The 17,042-nt window shown below is 36.3% G+C and overlaps 1 protein-coding gene across 1 annotated transcript in view; it reads right to left on the reverse strand.

Moving 5' to 3' along the window:
* caskin1 (CASK interacting protein 1) overlaps nt 1-17,042 on the reverse strand; it is a 165,939-nt gene that overhangs the window by 12,402 nt on the left and 136,495 nt on the right. Inside the window, 2 exon segments of the mRNA XM_088069345.1 lie at nt 1-293; nt 423-566. The exon segment at nt 1-293 is cut by the window's left edge and continues 924 nt beyond it. Of these exon segments, the coding sequence (XP_087925471.1) occupies nt 1-293; nt 423-566 (437 nt within the window).

Here is a 17,042-nt window from a genome sequence, read left to right on the forward strand (position 1 = left end):
ATGGGAGTGGGAGTGACGGTGTTTGCCTTGAGAGGAGACGCTGCCTCTGTGAGAGGAGGTGCTGCCCTGGCTGCTCTGCTGCCTCATAGTTCGCGCCTCCTTCTTAGGCGGCCCAGCACCTCCTCCTCCTCCTCCTCCTCCTCCTCCTCCTCCTCCTCCTGTCATCACCTCATCATGGTCTTTGCTGCGTGTGCGCTGAGCTTTGACCTCCTGACCTGGCTGAGTCATGGCGCTCTGTAGTTCCGTGCTCAACTCGCTGTCCTGGAAAGTGCTCATCTTTGGAGACATGATCTCTGAAAAAAAGGAGATTCAGATTAATTAATTCGATTGAAATGAAGATTAATCTCAACAGGACAGACGGTCACGGCTGTGCTGTTGCTGAAATGATAAACCGGTCGACCGCAGAGGTCTCATTAGCTCACCGTCTGGCGGCGGGCTGTCCACTGACATGACTTCCTGCTGCTGCGTGATTGGCGGGGGCTTCTTTCTGAGTGAGCCTCGCCCGTCTGAGCTGCGCTGCATTTCTGCCAGTCGTTTTACCGCCAGCATCAGCTTCTTCTGGTGGCCTGAAAGATTGTAATTACACATCCTATTTATTTAAAGTAACTAGTGTAAAGAAAACTTTCGTTTTTAGACCAAACGAGGGCATATTTTCTTTTATTTCTCTGACATCATCATCATACATTTAAAAAGTCTAATAATTAAAAAAGAAGTTGTAGTGTGGTTTGTAAAATAAGTCATAAAAAACATAAAATAATGTGTTAAACATAGTTTACAAAGTAAAAAAAAACAGAGTAAAATATGTCCGAAAAACATTAATAAAATAGTTTTTATATTAAAAATTTCTGAACATAGTATGCCATAAAAAAGTACAAAAATGAATAATTAAAAATTAGTGAAGTGTAGCATTTAAAAGAAATTCCTATAAATGTAATGGTATAGTTTGCCATAAACATTCCTTTAAAAAAAACTACATACAGGTAGTGTGCTATGTAAAAATAAGATTAAAAGAAATTCACAATAGGGTATCATATTTACACAAAAGTCATAGAATAGTATGTCATGAAGATATTTCATATAACAAGCCACAGTATAGTATACCATTTCTTTATTTTTAGAAAAGTCAGAGTACAGTATATGAAAATAATAATTATAAAAAGTCTAAGTATAATATGAATAATTTTTATCAAATAATCAGATAATAATTACAAAAAACTGAGTGAGAAACAAGAAAAAAATATTTAAAAAAAAAAACATTTAAAGTTCAGACGTGGACAAATCTGTTGGTACCTCTCCATGAAAACAGAAGAACCCACAATTTTCTCTCAAATAACTTGACTCTGACAAAAGTAATTGGCACCCATTATTGTTAATTCCATATTTAATGAAAATAGACATTTACTTACATACAGGTGTACGTGAGACAGCTGCTTTTAACTCAGCAGTTTTCAGGAGGAATGAAACATTGTTTCCATGAGCTGTAAGGGTACCAACAAATTTGTCCACGTCCAGTCATAAAAATTATAAAATGTGTGTAAAAAAATATGAAAAGTAAAACATAACTTTCTAAAAAATGTCATGCTTAAGTATCTCACATAATATTTGTATCTAAATCAGATCTAATATGTCATCAGTAACATTCATGTAAAGTCATAGTAAAGTATGCTATAAAAAATATTGAAAATCTGTCATAGTAAATGTAATATGTAATTTAAAAAATGTAATAGTACAGGATGTGGAAGAATTTTAAAAAGTCATATTATAGTTGGTCCAAAATGTAATTGAAAAATTATTCATAGTAGGTATAGTATATCATTCTAAAAATTACATAAAATATAGGAGTATAGTTTGTCACAAAGATTATTAAAACATAGTCGTAGTATGGTGTGTTGAAAAAATTCATGAAAATGTCATAATTTCGTATGTCACAGAAATCTCCCTCATGTCTCCACCTCCTCCTGTCTTTCGAACCCTTTCATTGACTCTTCCTCCTCAGATCACCAGCGTCCACTTCCAGGCCGACTCCCCACCTCCACCTGAACCACTGCACCCGCCAAGGAAGACCTGCCTGCACCTGCCATCTCCGGCTTCTCCGTTTCCCTCAGCTATCCTCAATGATCAACCCGCCACCATAATCCGCCCGTGTGTTTGAGTCTGCTTTTGGGTAAGAAGGAACACCTTAACAACACACCTAACAAACCTTAACAATAGTATAGCATGTTTTCAACAATCTCACAAAAAAGTCAAAATCATACCATAAAGCCAAAATCGCCACAAAATGTCTTAGTATAATATGTCGTCAAAAGTTGCATCAATATGTCAGAGAATGAAATGTCTTTAAAATATCACACCAAAACGTCATAGTACCGTATGTCGTTAAAAACGACCCAAAATGGCACAAAAAAGGCATAGGATAGTATGTCATCAGAAATTACCCCAAAATGTCATAGTATGTCATTAAAAATGACACCAAAACATCAATAAAATCGACAAAGGACAAATTGTAGCTTTGAGAGATACGTCATCGCCCCAAAACATCATAATATTGCATGGCAAAAAAATGGTTGAAAATGTCCAAAGTAAACTATCCAAAGTAAAAATAAAGGCCAAAAAGGCCAAAAACCTCATATTTTAGCACGTCGAAAAAAAATGGCCAACAAGGCAATAGTATAGTATGGCGAAAAAAGTCAAAATTTGACCGCTCCTAAAAATGGCTAAAAACAACATAAATTAGCTTGTAGAGACGCGTTATACTATACAAAGTGAAAATAAAGGCCAAAAACAGCGAAATACCTCATATTTTGGAACGTCGAAAAAAATGGCCAACAAGGCAATAGTATAGTATGGCGAAAAAAGTCAAAATTTGACCGCTCCTAAAAATGGCTGAAAACAACATAGATTAGCTTGTAGAGATGCAATATACTATACAAAGTGAAAATAAAGGCCAAAAAGGGCCAAAAACCTCATATTTTGGCACATCGAAAAAAATGGCCAACAAGGCAATAGAAAATATGGCGAAAAAAGTCAAAATTTCACCGCTCCTAAAAATGGCTGAAAACAACATAGAGTAGCTTGTAGAGACGCGTTATACTATACAAAGTGAAAATAAAGGCCAAAAACGGCCAAAAACCTCATATTTTGGAATGTCGAAAAAAATGGCCAACAAGGCAATAGTATAGTATGGCGAAAAAAGTCAAAATTTGACCGCTCCTAAAAATGGCTGAAAACAACATTGATTAGATTGTAGAGACGCGTTGTACGATACAAAGTGAAAATAAAGGCCAAAAACGGCCAAAAACCTCATACTTTGGCACGTCGAAAAAAATGGCCAACAAGGCAATAGTATAGTATGGCGAAAAAAGTCAAAATTTGACCGCTCCTAAAAGTGTCTGAAAACAACATAGAGTAGCTTGTAGAGACGCGTTATACTATACAAAGTGAAAATAAAGGCCAAAAACGGCCAAAAACCTCATATTTTAGCACGTCAAAAAAAATGGCCAACAAGGCAATAGTATAGTATGGCGAAAAAAGTAAAAATTTGACCGCTCCTAAAAATGGCTGAAAACAACATAGAGTAGCTTGTAGAGACGCGTTATACTATACGAAGTGAAAATAAGGGCCAAAAATGGCGAAAAACCTCATTTTATGGAACGTCGAAAAAAATGGCCAACAAGGCAATAGTATACTATGGCGAAAAAAGTCAAAATTTGATCGCTCCTAAAAGTGTCTGAAAACAACATAGAATAGCTTGTAGAGACGCGTTATACTATACAAAGTGAAAATAAAGGCCAAAAACAGCAAAAAACCTCATATTTTGAAACGTCAAAAAAAAAGGCCAACAAGGCAATAGAAAATATGGCGAAAAAAGTCAAAATTTCACCGCTCCTAAAAATGGCTGAAAACAACATAGAGTAGCTTGTAGAGACGCGTTATACTATACAAGATGAAAATAAAGGCCAAAAACGGCCAAAAACCTCATATTTTGGAATGTCGAAAAAAATGGCCAACAAGGCAATAGTATAGTATGGCGAAAAAAGTCAAAATTTGACCGCTCCTAAAAGTGTCTGAAAACAACATAGAATAGCTTGTAGAGACGAGTTATACTATACAAAGTGAAAATAAAGGCCAAAAACAGCAAAAAACCTCATATTTTGAAACGTCAAAAAAAAAGGCCAACAAGGCAATAGTATAGTATGGCGAAAAAAGTCGAAATTTGACCGCTCCTAAAAATGGCTGAAAACAACATAGAATAGCTTGTAGAGACGCGTTATACGATATAAAGTGAAAGTATAGGCCAGAAAAAGCCAAAAACCTCATATTTTGGCACGTCAACAAAAAATGGCCAACAAGGCAATAGTATAGTATGGCGAAAAAAGTCAAAATTTGACCGCTCCTAAAAGTGGCTGAAAACAACATAGAATAGCTTGTAGAGACGCGTTATACTATACAAAGTGAAAATAAAGGCCAAAAACGGCCAAAAACCTCATATTTTAGCACGTCGAAAAAATTGGCCAACAAGGCAATAGTATAGTATGGCGAAAAAAGTAAAAAATTTGACCGCTCCTAGAAGTGGCTGAAAACAACATAGAATAGCTTGTAGAGACGCGTTATACTATACAAAGTGAAAATAAAGGCCGAAAAAAAGGCCAAAAACCTCATATTTTGGCACATCAAAAAAAATGGCCAACAAGGCAATAGTATAGTATGGCGAAAAAAGTCAAAATTTGACCGCTCCTAGAAGTGGCTGAAAACAACATAGAATAGCTTGTAGAGGCGCGTTATACTATACAAGGTGAAAATAAAGGTTCAAAACGGCCAAAAACCTCATATTTTGGAACGTCGAAAAAAATGGCCAACAAGGCAATAGTATAGTATGGCGAAAAAAGTCAAAATTTGACCGCTCCTAAAAATGGCTGAAAACAACATAATATAGCTTGCAGAGACGCGTTATACGATACAAAGTGAAAGTATAGGCCAGAAAAAGCCAAAAACCTCATATTTTGGAACGTCGAAAAAAATGGCCAACAAGGCAATAGTATAGTATGGCGAAAAAAGTCAAAATTTGACCGCTCCTAGAAGTGGCTGAAAACAACATAGAATAGCTTGTAGAGACGCGTTATACTATACAAGGTGAAAATAAAGGTTCAAAACTGCCAAAAACCTCATATTTTGGAACGTCAAAAAAAAAGGCCAACAAGGCAATAGTATAGTATGGCGAAAAAAGTCAAAATTTGACCGCTCCTAAAAATGGCTGAAAACAACATAGAATAGCTTGTAGAGACGCGTTATACTATACAAGATGAAAATAAAGGCCAAAAACAGCCAAAAACCTCATATTTTGACATCGTCGAAAAACTGGCCAACAAGGCAATAGTATAGTATGGCGAAAAAAGTCAAAATTTGACCGCTCCTAAAAATGGCTGAAAACAACATAGAATAGCTTGTAGAGACGCGTTATACTATACAAGATGAAAATAAAGGCCAAAAACAGCCAAAAACCTCATATTTTGACACGTCGAAAAAAATGGCCAACAAGGCAATAGTAGTCAAGTCAAGTCAAGTCAAGTCAGTTTTATTTATATAGCCCATTATCACAAAACAAGGTTTGCCTCAGAGGGCTTTACAGTGTACGACATCCCTCTGCCCTTAGACCCTCACATCACCCAAGGAAAAACTCCCCAAAAAGAACCCCTGTAACGGGGAAAAAAAAGAGGAAGAAACCTCAGGAAGAGCGGTAGAGGATAGTGAGGGATCCCTCTTCCAGGACGGACAGACGAGCAATAGATGTCGTAAATAGCAAATGAAATACAATCATGGCAAAAAGGAAAGAGAAAGAGAGGGGGAGAGGGGGAGAGGGGGGGAACAGAACAATAGAAACAGATGCATGTCATATTACAATAATGGTAGGTGTGAAATTAGTAATTGCTCTCTATGATGATGTTGATAGAGATGATAACAGTCTCATGCATATGTGAAAGGGAGGTGTCCAAAGGCAAGATCACAGCATCGGCGCAACCAGGACCAGACCACGATCAGGGCGAGCGGGGGGCACAGAATCAGTACAGCCACAGCACGAGCACAACCAAAGGCAGGGTCGCAGCATCAGCACAGCTATCACCACGGTCAGGCACAGTCAAGGTTACGGCCAGGATCCAGGGAAACTAGGATAGTATGGCGAAAAAGTCAAAATTTGACCGCTCCTAAAAGTGTCTGAAAACAACATAGGATAGCTTGTAGAGACGCGTTATACTATACAAGGTAAAAATAAAGGTTCAAAACGGCCAAAAACCTCATATTTTGGCACGTCGAAAAAATGGCCAACAAGGCAATAGTATAGTATGGCGAAAAAAGTCAAAATTTGACCGCTCCTAAAAATGGCTGAAAACAACATAGAATAGCTTGTAGAGACGCGTTATACTATACAAAGTGAAAATAAAGGCCAAAAACAGCCAAAAACCTCATATTTTGAAACGTCAAAAAAAAAAGGTCAACAAGGCAATACTATAGTATGGCGAAAAAAGTCAAAATTTGACCGCTCCTAAAAATGGCTGAAAACAACATAGAATAGCTTGTAGAGACGCGTTATACTATACAAGGTGAAAATAAAGGTTCAAAACGGCCAAAAACCTCATATTTTGGAACGTCGAAAAAAATGGCCAACAAGGCAATAGTATAGTATGGCGAAAAAAGTCAAAATTTGACCGCTCCTAAAAATGGCTGAAAACAACATAATATAGCTTGTAGAGGCGCGTTATACTATACAAGGTGAAAATAAAGGTTCAAAACGGCCAAAAACCTCATATTTTGGCACGTCGAAAAAAATGGCCAACAAGGCAATAGTATAGTATGGCGAAAAAAGTAAAAATTTGACCGCTCCTAAAAATGGCTGAAAACAACATAGAATAGCTTGTAGAGACGGGTTATACTATACAAAGTGAAAATAAAGGCCAAAAAAGGCCAAAAACCTCATATTTTGAACGTCGAAAAAATGGCCAACAAGGCAATAGTATAGTATGGCGAAAAAAGTAAAAATTTGACCGCTCCTAAAAATGGCTGAAAACAACATAATATAGCTTGTAGAGGCGCGTTATACTATACAAGGTGAAAATAAAGGTTCAAAACGGCCAAAAACCTCATATTTTGGCACGTCGAAAAAAATGGCCAACAAGGCAATAGTATAGTATGGCGAAAAAAATCAAAATTTGACCGCTCCTAAAAGTGTCTGAAAACAACATAGAATAGCTTGTAGAGACGCGTTATACTATACAAAGTGAAAATAAAGGCCAAAAACGGCCAAAACCTCAGATTTTGAACGTCGAAAAAATGGCCAACAAGGCAATAGTATAGTATGGCGAAAAAGTCAAAATTTGACCGCTCCTAAAAATGGCTGAAAACAACATAGAATAGCTTGTAGAGACGCGTTATACTATACAAAGTGAAAATAAAGGCCAAAAACAGCCAAAAACCTCATAATTTGGAACGTCAAAAAAAAAAGGTCAACAAGGCAATAGTATAGTATGGCGAAAAAAGTCAAAATTTGACCGCTCCTAAAAATGGCTGAAAACAACATAATATAGCTTGTAGAGACGCGTTATACTATACAAGGTGAAAATAAAGGTTCAAAACGGCCAAAAACCTCATATTTTGGCACGTCGAAAAAAATGGCCAACAAGGCAATAGTATAGAATGGCTTAAAAAAGTCAAAATTTGACCGCTCCTAAAAGTGTCTGAAAACAACATAGAATAGCTTGTAGAGACGCGTTATACTATACAAAGTGAAAATAAAGGCCAAAAACAGCCAAAAACCTCATATTTTGGAACGTCGAAAAAAATGGCCAACAAGGCAATAGTATAGTATGGCGAAAAAAGTCAAAATTTGACCGCTCCTAAAAATGGCTGAAAACAACATAGAATAGCTTGTAGAGACGTTATACTATACAAGATGAAAATAAAGGCCAAAAACGGCCAAAAACCTCATATTTTGACACGTCGAAAAAAATGGCCAACAAGGCAATAGTATAGTATGGCGAAAAAAGTCAAAATTTGACCGCTCCTAAAAGTGGCTGAAAACAACATAGAATAGCTTGTAGAGACGCGTTATACTATACAAAGTGAAAATAAAGGCCAAAAACAGCCAAAAACCTCATATTTTGGCACGTCAACAAAAAATGGCCAACAAGGCAATAGTATAGTATGGCGAAAAAAGTCAAAATTTGACCGCTCCTAAAAATGGCTGAAAACAACATAGAATAGCTTGTAGAGACGCGTTATACTATACAAGATGAAAATAAAGGCCAAAAACGGCCAAAAACCTCATATTTTGACACGTCGAAAAAAAAGGCCAACAAGGCAATAGTATAGTATGGCCAAAAAAGTCAAAATTTGACCGCTCCTAAAAGTGGCTGAAAACAACATAGAATAGCTTGTAGAGACGCGTTATACTATACAAGGTGAAAATAAAGGCCAAAAACGGCCAAAAACCTCATAATTTGGAACGTCAAAAAAAAAAGGTCAACAAGGCAATAGTATAGTATGGCGAAAAAAGTCAAAATTTGACCGCTCCTAAAAATGGCTGAAAACAACATAATATAGCTTGTAGAGGCGCGTTATACTATACAAGGTGAAAATAAAGGTTCAAAACGGCCAAAAACCTCATATTTTGGAACATCGAAAAAAATGGCCAACAAGGCAATAGTATAGTATGGCGAAAAAAGTCAAAATTTGACCGCTCCTAAAAATGGCTGAAAACAACATAATATAGCTTGTAGAGGCGTTATACTATACAAGGTGAAAATAAAGGTTCAAAACGGCCAAAAACCTCATATTTTGAACGTCAAAAATGGCCAACAAGGCAATAGTATAGTATGGCGAAAAAAGTCAAAATTTGACCGCTCCTAAAAGTGGCTGAAAACAACATAGAATAGCTTGTAGAGACGCGTTATACTATACAAGATGAAAATAAAGGCCAAAAACGGCAAAAAACCTCATATTTTGACACGTCGAAAAAAATGGCCAACAAGGCAATAGTATAGTATGGCGAAAAAAGTCAAAATTTGACCGCTCCTAAAAATGGCTGAAAACAACATAGAATAGCTTGTAGAGACGCGTTATACAATACAAAGTGAAAATAAAGGCCAAAAACGGCCAAAAACCTCATATTTTGGAACGTCGAAAAAAATGGCCAACAAGGCAATAGTATAGTATGGCGAAAAAAGTCAAAATTTGACCGCTCCTAAAAATGGCTGAAAACAACATAGAATAGCTTGTAGAGACGCGTTATACTATACAAAGTGAAAATAAAGGCCAAAAACGGCCAAAAACCTCATAATTTGGAACGTCGAAAAAAATGGCCAACAAGGCAATAGTATAGTATGGCGAAAAAAGTCAAAATTTGACCGCTCCTAAAAATGGCTGAAAACAACATAGAATAGCTTGTAGAGACGCGTTATACTATACAAAGTGAAAATAAAGGCCAAAAACAGCCAAAAACCTCATATTTTGGCACGTCAAAAAAAAAAGGTCAACAAGGCAATAGTATAGTATGGCGAAAAAAGTCAAAATTTGACCGCTCCTAAAAATGGCTGAAAACAACATAATATAGCTTGTAGAGGCGCGTTATACTATACAAGGTGAAAATAAAGGTTCAAAACGGCCAAAAACCTCATATTTTGGCACGTCGAAAAAAATGGCCAACAAGGCAATAGTATAGTATGGCGAAAAAAGTCAAAATTTGACCGCTCCTAAAAGTGTCTGAAAACAACATAGAATAGCTTGTAGAGACGCGTTATACTATACAAAGTGAAAATAAAGGCCAAAAACGGCCAAAAACCTCATATTTTGGAACGTCGAAAAAAATGGCCAACAAGGCAATAGTATAGTATGGCAAAAAAAGTCAAAATTTGACCGCTCCTAAAAATGGCTGAAAACAACATAGAATAGCTTGTAGAGACGCGTTATACTATACAAGATGAAAATAAAGGCCAAAAACGGCCAAAAACCTCATATTTTGACACGTCGAAAAAAATGGCCAACAAGGCAATAGTATAGTATGGCGAAAAAAGTCAAAATTTGACCGCTCCTAAAAGTGGCTGAAAACAACATAGAATAGCTTGTAGAGACGCGTTATACTATACAAAGTGAAAATAAAGGCCAAAAACGGCCAAAACCTCATATTTTGGAACGTCAAAAAATGGCCAACAAGGCAATAGTATAGTATGGCGAAAAAGTCAAAATTTGACCGCCCTAAAATGGCTGAAAACAACATAGAATAGCTTGTAGAGACGCCGTTATACTATACAAGATGAAAATAAAGGCACAAAACGGCCAAAAACCTCATATTTTGAAACGTCGAAAAAAATGGCCAACAAGGCAATAGTATAGTATGGCGAAAAAAGTCAAAATTTGACCGCTCCTAAAAGTGGCTGAAAACAACATAGAATAGCTTGTAGAGACGTTATACTATACAAAGTGAAAATAAAGGCCAAAAACAGCCAAAAACCTCATAATTTGGAACGTCAAAAAAAAAAGGTCAACAAGGCAATAGTATAGTATGGCGAAAAAAGTCAAAATTTGACCGCTCCTAAAAATGGCTGAAAACAACATAATATAGCTTGTAGAGACGCGTTATACTATACAAGGTGAAAATAAAGGTTCAAAACGGCCAAAAACCTCATATTTTGGAACGTCAAAAAAAATGGCCAACAAGGCAATAGTATAGTATGGCGAAAAAAGTCAAAATTTGACCGCTCCTAAAAGTGTCTGAAAACAACATAGAATAGCTTGTAGAGGCGCGTTATACTATACAAAGTGAAAATAAAGGTTCAAAACGGCCAAAAACCTCATATTTTGGAACATCGAAAAAAAAGGCCAACAAGGCAATAGTATAGTATGGCGAAAAAAGTCAAAATTTGACCGCTCCTAAAAATGGCTGAAAACAACATAATATAGCTTGTAGAGGCGCGTTATACTATACAAGGTGAAAATAAAGGTTCAAAACGGCCAAAAACCTCATATTTTGGCACGTCGAAAAAAATGGCCAACAAGGCAATAGTATAGTATGGCGAAAAAAGTCAAAATTTGACCGCTCCTAAAAGTGGCTGAAAACAACATAGAATAGCTTGTAGAGACGCTTATACTATACAAGATGAAAATAAAGGCCAAAAACGCAAAAACCTCATATTTTGACACGTCAAAAAATGGCCAACAAGGCAATAGTATAGTATGGCTAAAAAAGTCAAAATTTGACCGCTCTAAAAATGGCTGAAAACAACATAGAATAGCTTGTAGAGACGCTGCTATACAATACAAAGTGAAAATAAAGGCCAAAACGGCCAAAAACCTCATATTTTGGAACGTCGAAAAAATGGCCAACAAGGCAATAGTATAGTATGGCAAAAGTCAAAATTTGACCGCTCCTAAAAATGGCTGAAAACAACATAGAATAGCTTGTAGAGACGTGTTATACTATACAAAGTGAAAATAAAGGCCAAAAACGGCCAAAAACCTCATAATTTGGAACGTCGAAAAAAATGGCCAACAAGGCAATAGTATAGTATGGCGAAAAAAGTCAAAATTTGACCGCTCCTAAAAATGGCTGAAAACAACATAGAATAGCTTGTAGAGACGCGTTATACTATACAAAGTGAAAATAAAGGCCAAAAACAGCCAAAAACCTCATATTTTGGCACGTCAAAAAAAAAGGTCAACAAGGCAATAGTATAGTATGGCGAAAAAAGTCAAAATTTGACCGCTCCTAAAAATGGCTGAAAACAACATAATATAGCTTGTAGAGGCGCATTATACTATACAAAGTGAAAATAAAGGTTCAAAACGGCCAAAACCTCATATTTTGGCATCGTCAAAAAATGGCCAACAAGGCAATAGTATAGTATGGAGAAAAAAGTCAAAATTTGACCACTCCTCAGAGTGTCTGATAACAACATAGAATAGCTTGTAGAGACGTTATACTATACAAAGTGAAAATAAAGGCCAAAAACGGCCAAAACCTCATATTTTGGAACGTCAAAAAATGGCCAACAAGGCAATAGTATAGTATGGCGAAAAAGTCAAAATTTGACCGCCCTAAAAGTGGCTGAAAACAACATAGAATAGCTTGTAGAGACGTTATACTATACAAGATGAAAATAAAGGCCAAAACGGCCAAAAACCTCATATTTTGACACGTCAAAAAATGGCCAACAAGGCAATAGTATAGTATGGCGAAAAAGTCAAAATTTGACCGCTTCCTAAAAGTGGCTGAAAACAACATAGAATAGCTTGTAGAGACGCTGCTATACTATACAAAGTGAAAATAAAGGCCAAAACGGCCAAAACCTCATATTTTGGAACGTCAAAAAATGGCCAACAAGGCAATAGTATAGTATGGCCAAAAGTCAAAATTTGACCGCCCTAAAAGTGGCTGAAAACAACATAGAATAGCTTGTAGAGACGCTGTTATACTATACAAAGTGAAAATAAAGGCCAAAAACAGCCAAAAACCTCATAATTTGGAACGTCAAAAAAAATGGCCAACAAGGCAATAGTATAGTATGGCGAAAAAAGTCAAAATTTGACCGCTCCTAGAAGTGTCTGAAAACAACATAGAATAGCTTGTAGAGACGTTATACTATACAAAGTGAAAATAAAGGCCAAAACGGCCAAAAACCTCATATTTTGAACGTCGAAAAAAATGGCCAACAAGGCAATAGTATAGTATGGCGAAAAAGTCAAAATTTGACCGCTCCTAAAAATGGCTGAAAACAACATAGAATAGCTTGTAGAGACGCGTTATACTATACAAGGTGAAAATAAAGGTTCAAAACGGCCAAAAACCTCATATTTTGAAACGTCAAAAAAAAAAGGTCAACAAGGCAATACTATAGTATGGCGAAAAAAATCAAAATTTGACCGCTCCTAAAAGTGTCTGAAAACAACATAGAATAGCTTGTAGAGACGCGTTATACTATACAAAGTGAAAATAAAGGCCACACACGGCCAAAACCTCATAATTTGGAACGTCAAAAAAATGGCCAACAAGGCAATAGTATAGTATGGCGAAAAAAGTCAAAATTTGACCGCCCTAAAAATGGCTGAAAACAACATAGAATAGCTTGTAGAGACGCTGTTATACAATACAAAGTGAAAATAAAGGCCAAAAACGGCCAAAAACCTCATATTTTGACACGTCGAAAAAAAAAGGCCAACAAGGCAATAGTATAGTATGGCGAAAAAAGTCAAAATTTGACCGCCCTAAAATGGCTGAAAACAACATAATATAGCTTGTAGAGGCGCTGCTATACTATACAAGGTGAAAATAAAGGTTCAAAACGGCCAAAAACCTCATATTTTGACACGTCAAAAAATGGCCAACAAGGCAATAGTATAGTATGGCGAAAAAAGTCAAAATTTGACCGCTCCTAAAAGTGTCTGAAAACAACATAGAATAGCTTGTAGAGACGCGTTATACTATACAAAGTGAAAATAAAGGCCAAAAACGCCAAAAAACCTCCTATTTTGGAACGTCGAACAAAATGGCCAACAAGGCAATAGTATAGTATGGCTAAAAAGTCAAAATTTGACCGCTCCTAAAAGTGGCTGAAAACAACATAGAATAGCTTGTAGAGACGCTGTTATACTATACAAGGTGAAAATAAAGGTTCAAAACGGCCAAAAACCTCATATTTTGGAACGTCAAAAAAATGGCCAACAAGGCAATAGTATAGTATGGCGAAAAAGTCAAAATTTGACCGCTCCTAAAAGTGGCTGAAAACAACATAGAATAGCTTGTAGAGACGCTTATACTATACAAGATGAAAATAAAGGCCAAAACGGCCAAAAACCTCATATTTTGACACGTCAAAAAATGGCCAACAAGGCAATAGTATAGTATGGCGAAAAAAGTCAAAATTTGACCGCTCCTAAAATGGCTGAAAACAACATAGAATAGCTTGTAGAGACGCTATACTATACAAAGTGAAAATAAAGGCCAAAAACGCCAAAACCTCATATTTTGGAACGTCAAAAAATGGCCAACAAGGCAATAGTATAGTATGGCTAAAAAAGTCAAAATTTGACCGCCCTAAAAGTGGCTGAAAACAACATAGAATAGCTTGTAGAGACGTTATACTATACAAAGTGAAAATAAAGGCCAAAACGGCCAAAACCTCATAATTTGGAACGTCAAAAAAATGGCCAACAAGGCAATAGTATAGTATGGCGAAAAAAGTCAAAATTTGACCGCCCTAAAATGGCTGAAAACAACATAGAATAGCTTGTAGAGACGCTGCTATACTATACAAGATGAAAATAAAGGCCAAAACGGCAAAAAACTCATATTTTGACACGTCGAAAAAATGGCCAACAAGGCAATAGTATAGTATGGCAAAAAGTCAAAATTTGACCGCCCTAAAAATGGCTGAAAACAACATAGAATAGCTTGTAGAGACGCTGCTATACTATACAAAGTGAAAATAAAGGCCAAAACGGCCAAAAACCTCATATTTTGGAACGTCGAAAAAATGGCCAACAAGGCAATAGTATAGTATGGCTAAAAAGTCAAAATTTGACCGCTCCTAAAAGTGGCTGAAAACAACATAGAATAGCTTGTAGAGACGCTGTTATACTATACAAAGTGAAAATAAAGGCCAAAACAGCCAAAACCTCATATTTTGAAACGTCAAAAATGGCCAACAAGGCAATAGTATAGTATGGCGAAAAAAGTCAAAATTTGACCGCCCTAAAATGGCTGAAAACAACATAGAATAGCTTGTAGAGGCGTTATACTATACAAGGTGAAAATAAAGGTTCAAAACGGCCAAAAACCTCATATTTTGGAACGTCAAAAAAATGGCCAACAAGGCAATAGTATAGTATGGCGAAAAAAGTCAAAATTTGACCGCTCCTAAAAGTGTCTGAAAACAACATAGAATAGCTTGTAGAGACGCGTTATACTATACAAAGTGAAAATAAAGGCCAAAAACAGCCAAAAACCTCATATTTTGAAACGTCGAAAAAAATGGCCAACAAGGCAATAGTATAGTATGGCGAAAAAAGTCAAAATTTGACCGCTTCCTAAAAATGGCTGAAAACAACATAGAATAGCTTGTAGAGACGCTGTTATACTATACAAGGTGAAAATAAAGGTTCAAAACGGCCAAAAACCTCATATTTTGGAACGACAAAAAAAATGGCCAACAAGGCAATAGTATAGTATGGCGAAAAAAGTCAAAATTTGACCGCTCCTAAAAGTGGCTGAAAACAACATAGAATAGCTTGTAGAGACGCTGTTATACTATACAAAGTGAAAATAAAGGCCAAAACAGCCAAAAACCTCATATTTTGGAACGTCGAAAAAATGGCCAACAAGGCAATAGTATAGTATGGCGAAAAAAGTCAAAATTTGACCGCTCCTAAAAGTGGCTGAAAACAACATAGAATAGCTTGTAGAGACGTTATACTATACAAAGTGAAAATAAAGGCCAAAACGCCAAAAACCTCATATTGTGGAACGTCGAAAAAAAAGGCCAACAAGGCAATAGTATAGTATGGCGAAAAAAGTCAAAATTTGACCGCTCCTAAAAATGGCTGAAAACAACATAATATAGCTTGTAGAGACGCGTTATACTATACAAGATGAAAATAAAGGCCAAAAACGGCAAAAAACCTCATATTTTGGCACGTCGAAAAAATGGCCAACAAGGCAATAGTATAGTATGGCTAAAAAAGTCAAAATTTGACCGCCCTAAAAGTGGCTGAAAACAACATAGAATAGCTTGTAGAGACGCTGTTATACTATACAAGATGAAAATAAAGGCCAAAACGGCCAAAACCTCATATTTTGACACGTCAAAAAAATGGCCAACAAGGCAATAGTATAGTATGGCGAAAAAAGTCAAAATTTGACCGCCCTAAAATGGCTGAAAACAACATAGAATAGCTTGTAGAGACGCTTATACAATACAAAGTGAAAATAAAGGCCAAAACGGCCAAAAACCTCATATTTTGACACGTCGAAAAAATGGCCAACAAGGCAATAGTATAGTATGGCGAAAAAAGTCAAAATTTGACCGCTCCTAAAAGTGGCTGAAAACAACATAGAATAGGTTGTAGAGACGTTATACTATACAAGATGAAAATAAAGGCCAAAACGGCCAAAACCTCATATTTTGACACGTCGAAAAAAATGGCCAACAAGGCAATAGTATAGTATGGCGAAAAAAGTCAAAATTTGACCGCTCCTAAAAGTGTCTGAAAACAACATAGAATAGCTTGTAGAGACGCTGTTATACTATACAAAGTGAAAATAAAGGCCAAAAACGGCCAAAATCCTCATATGTTGGAACGTCGAAAAAATGGCCAACAAGGCAATAGTATAGTATGGCTAAAAAGTCAAAATTTGACCGCTCCTAAAAGTGGCTGAAAACAACATAGAATAGCTTGTAGAGACGTTATACTATACAAAGGGAAAATAAAGGCCAAAAACAGCCAAAAACCTCATATTTTGGAACGTCGAAAAAAAGGCCAACAAGGCAATAGTATAGTATGGCTAAAAAAGTCAAAATTTGACCGCTCCTAAAGTGGCTGAAAACAACATAGAATAGCTTGTAGAGACGCGTTATACTATACAAGGTGAAAATAAAGGTTCAAAACGGCCAAAAACCTCATATTTTGGAACGTCGAAAAAAATGGCCAACAAGGCAATAGTATAGTATGGCGAAAAAAGTCAAAATTTGACCGCTCCTAAAAATGGCTGAAAACAACATAGAATAGCTTGTAGAGACGTTATACTATACAAGATGAAAATAAAGGCCAAAACGGCAAAAACCTCATATTTTGACACGTCAAAAAAATGGCCAACAAGGCAATAGTATAGTATGGCGAAAAAAGTCAAAATTTGACCGCCCTAAAATGGCTGAAAACAACATAGAATAGCTTGTAGAGACGCTTATACAATACAAAGAAAAAATAAAGGCCAAAAACGGCAAAAAACCTCAAATTTTGGAACGTCGAAAAAAAATGGCCAACAAGGCAATAGTATAGTATGG

Source organism: Plectropomus leopardus, chromosome 18 (genome assembly GCF_026936395.1).
Source record: "Plectropomus leopardus strain MGB_pleo_1.0 chromosome 18, ASM2693639v1, whole genome shotgun sequence".
Lineage (NCBI taxonomy): Eukaryota > Metazoa > Chordata > Actinopteri > Perciformes > Serranidae > Plectropomus > Plectropomus leopardus.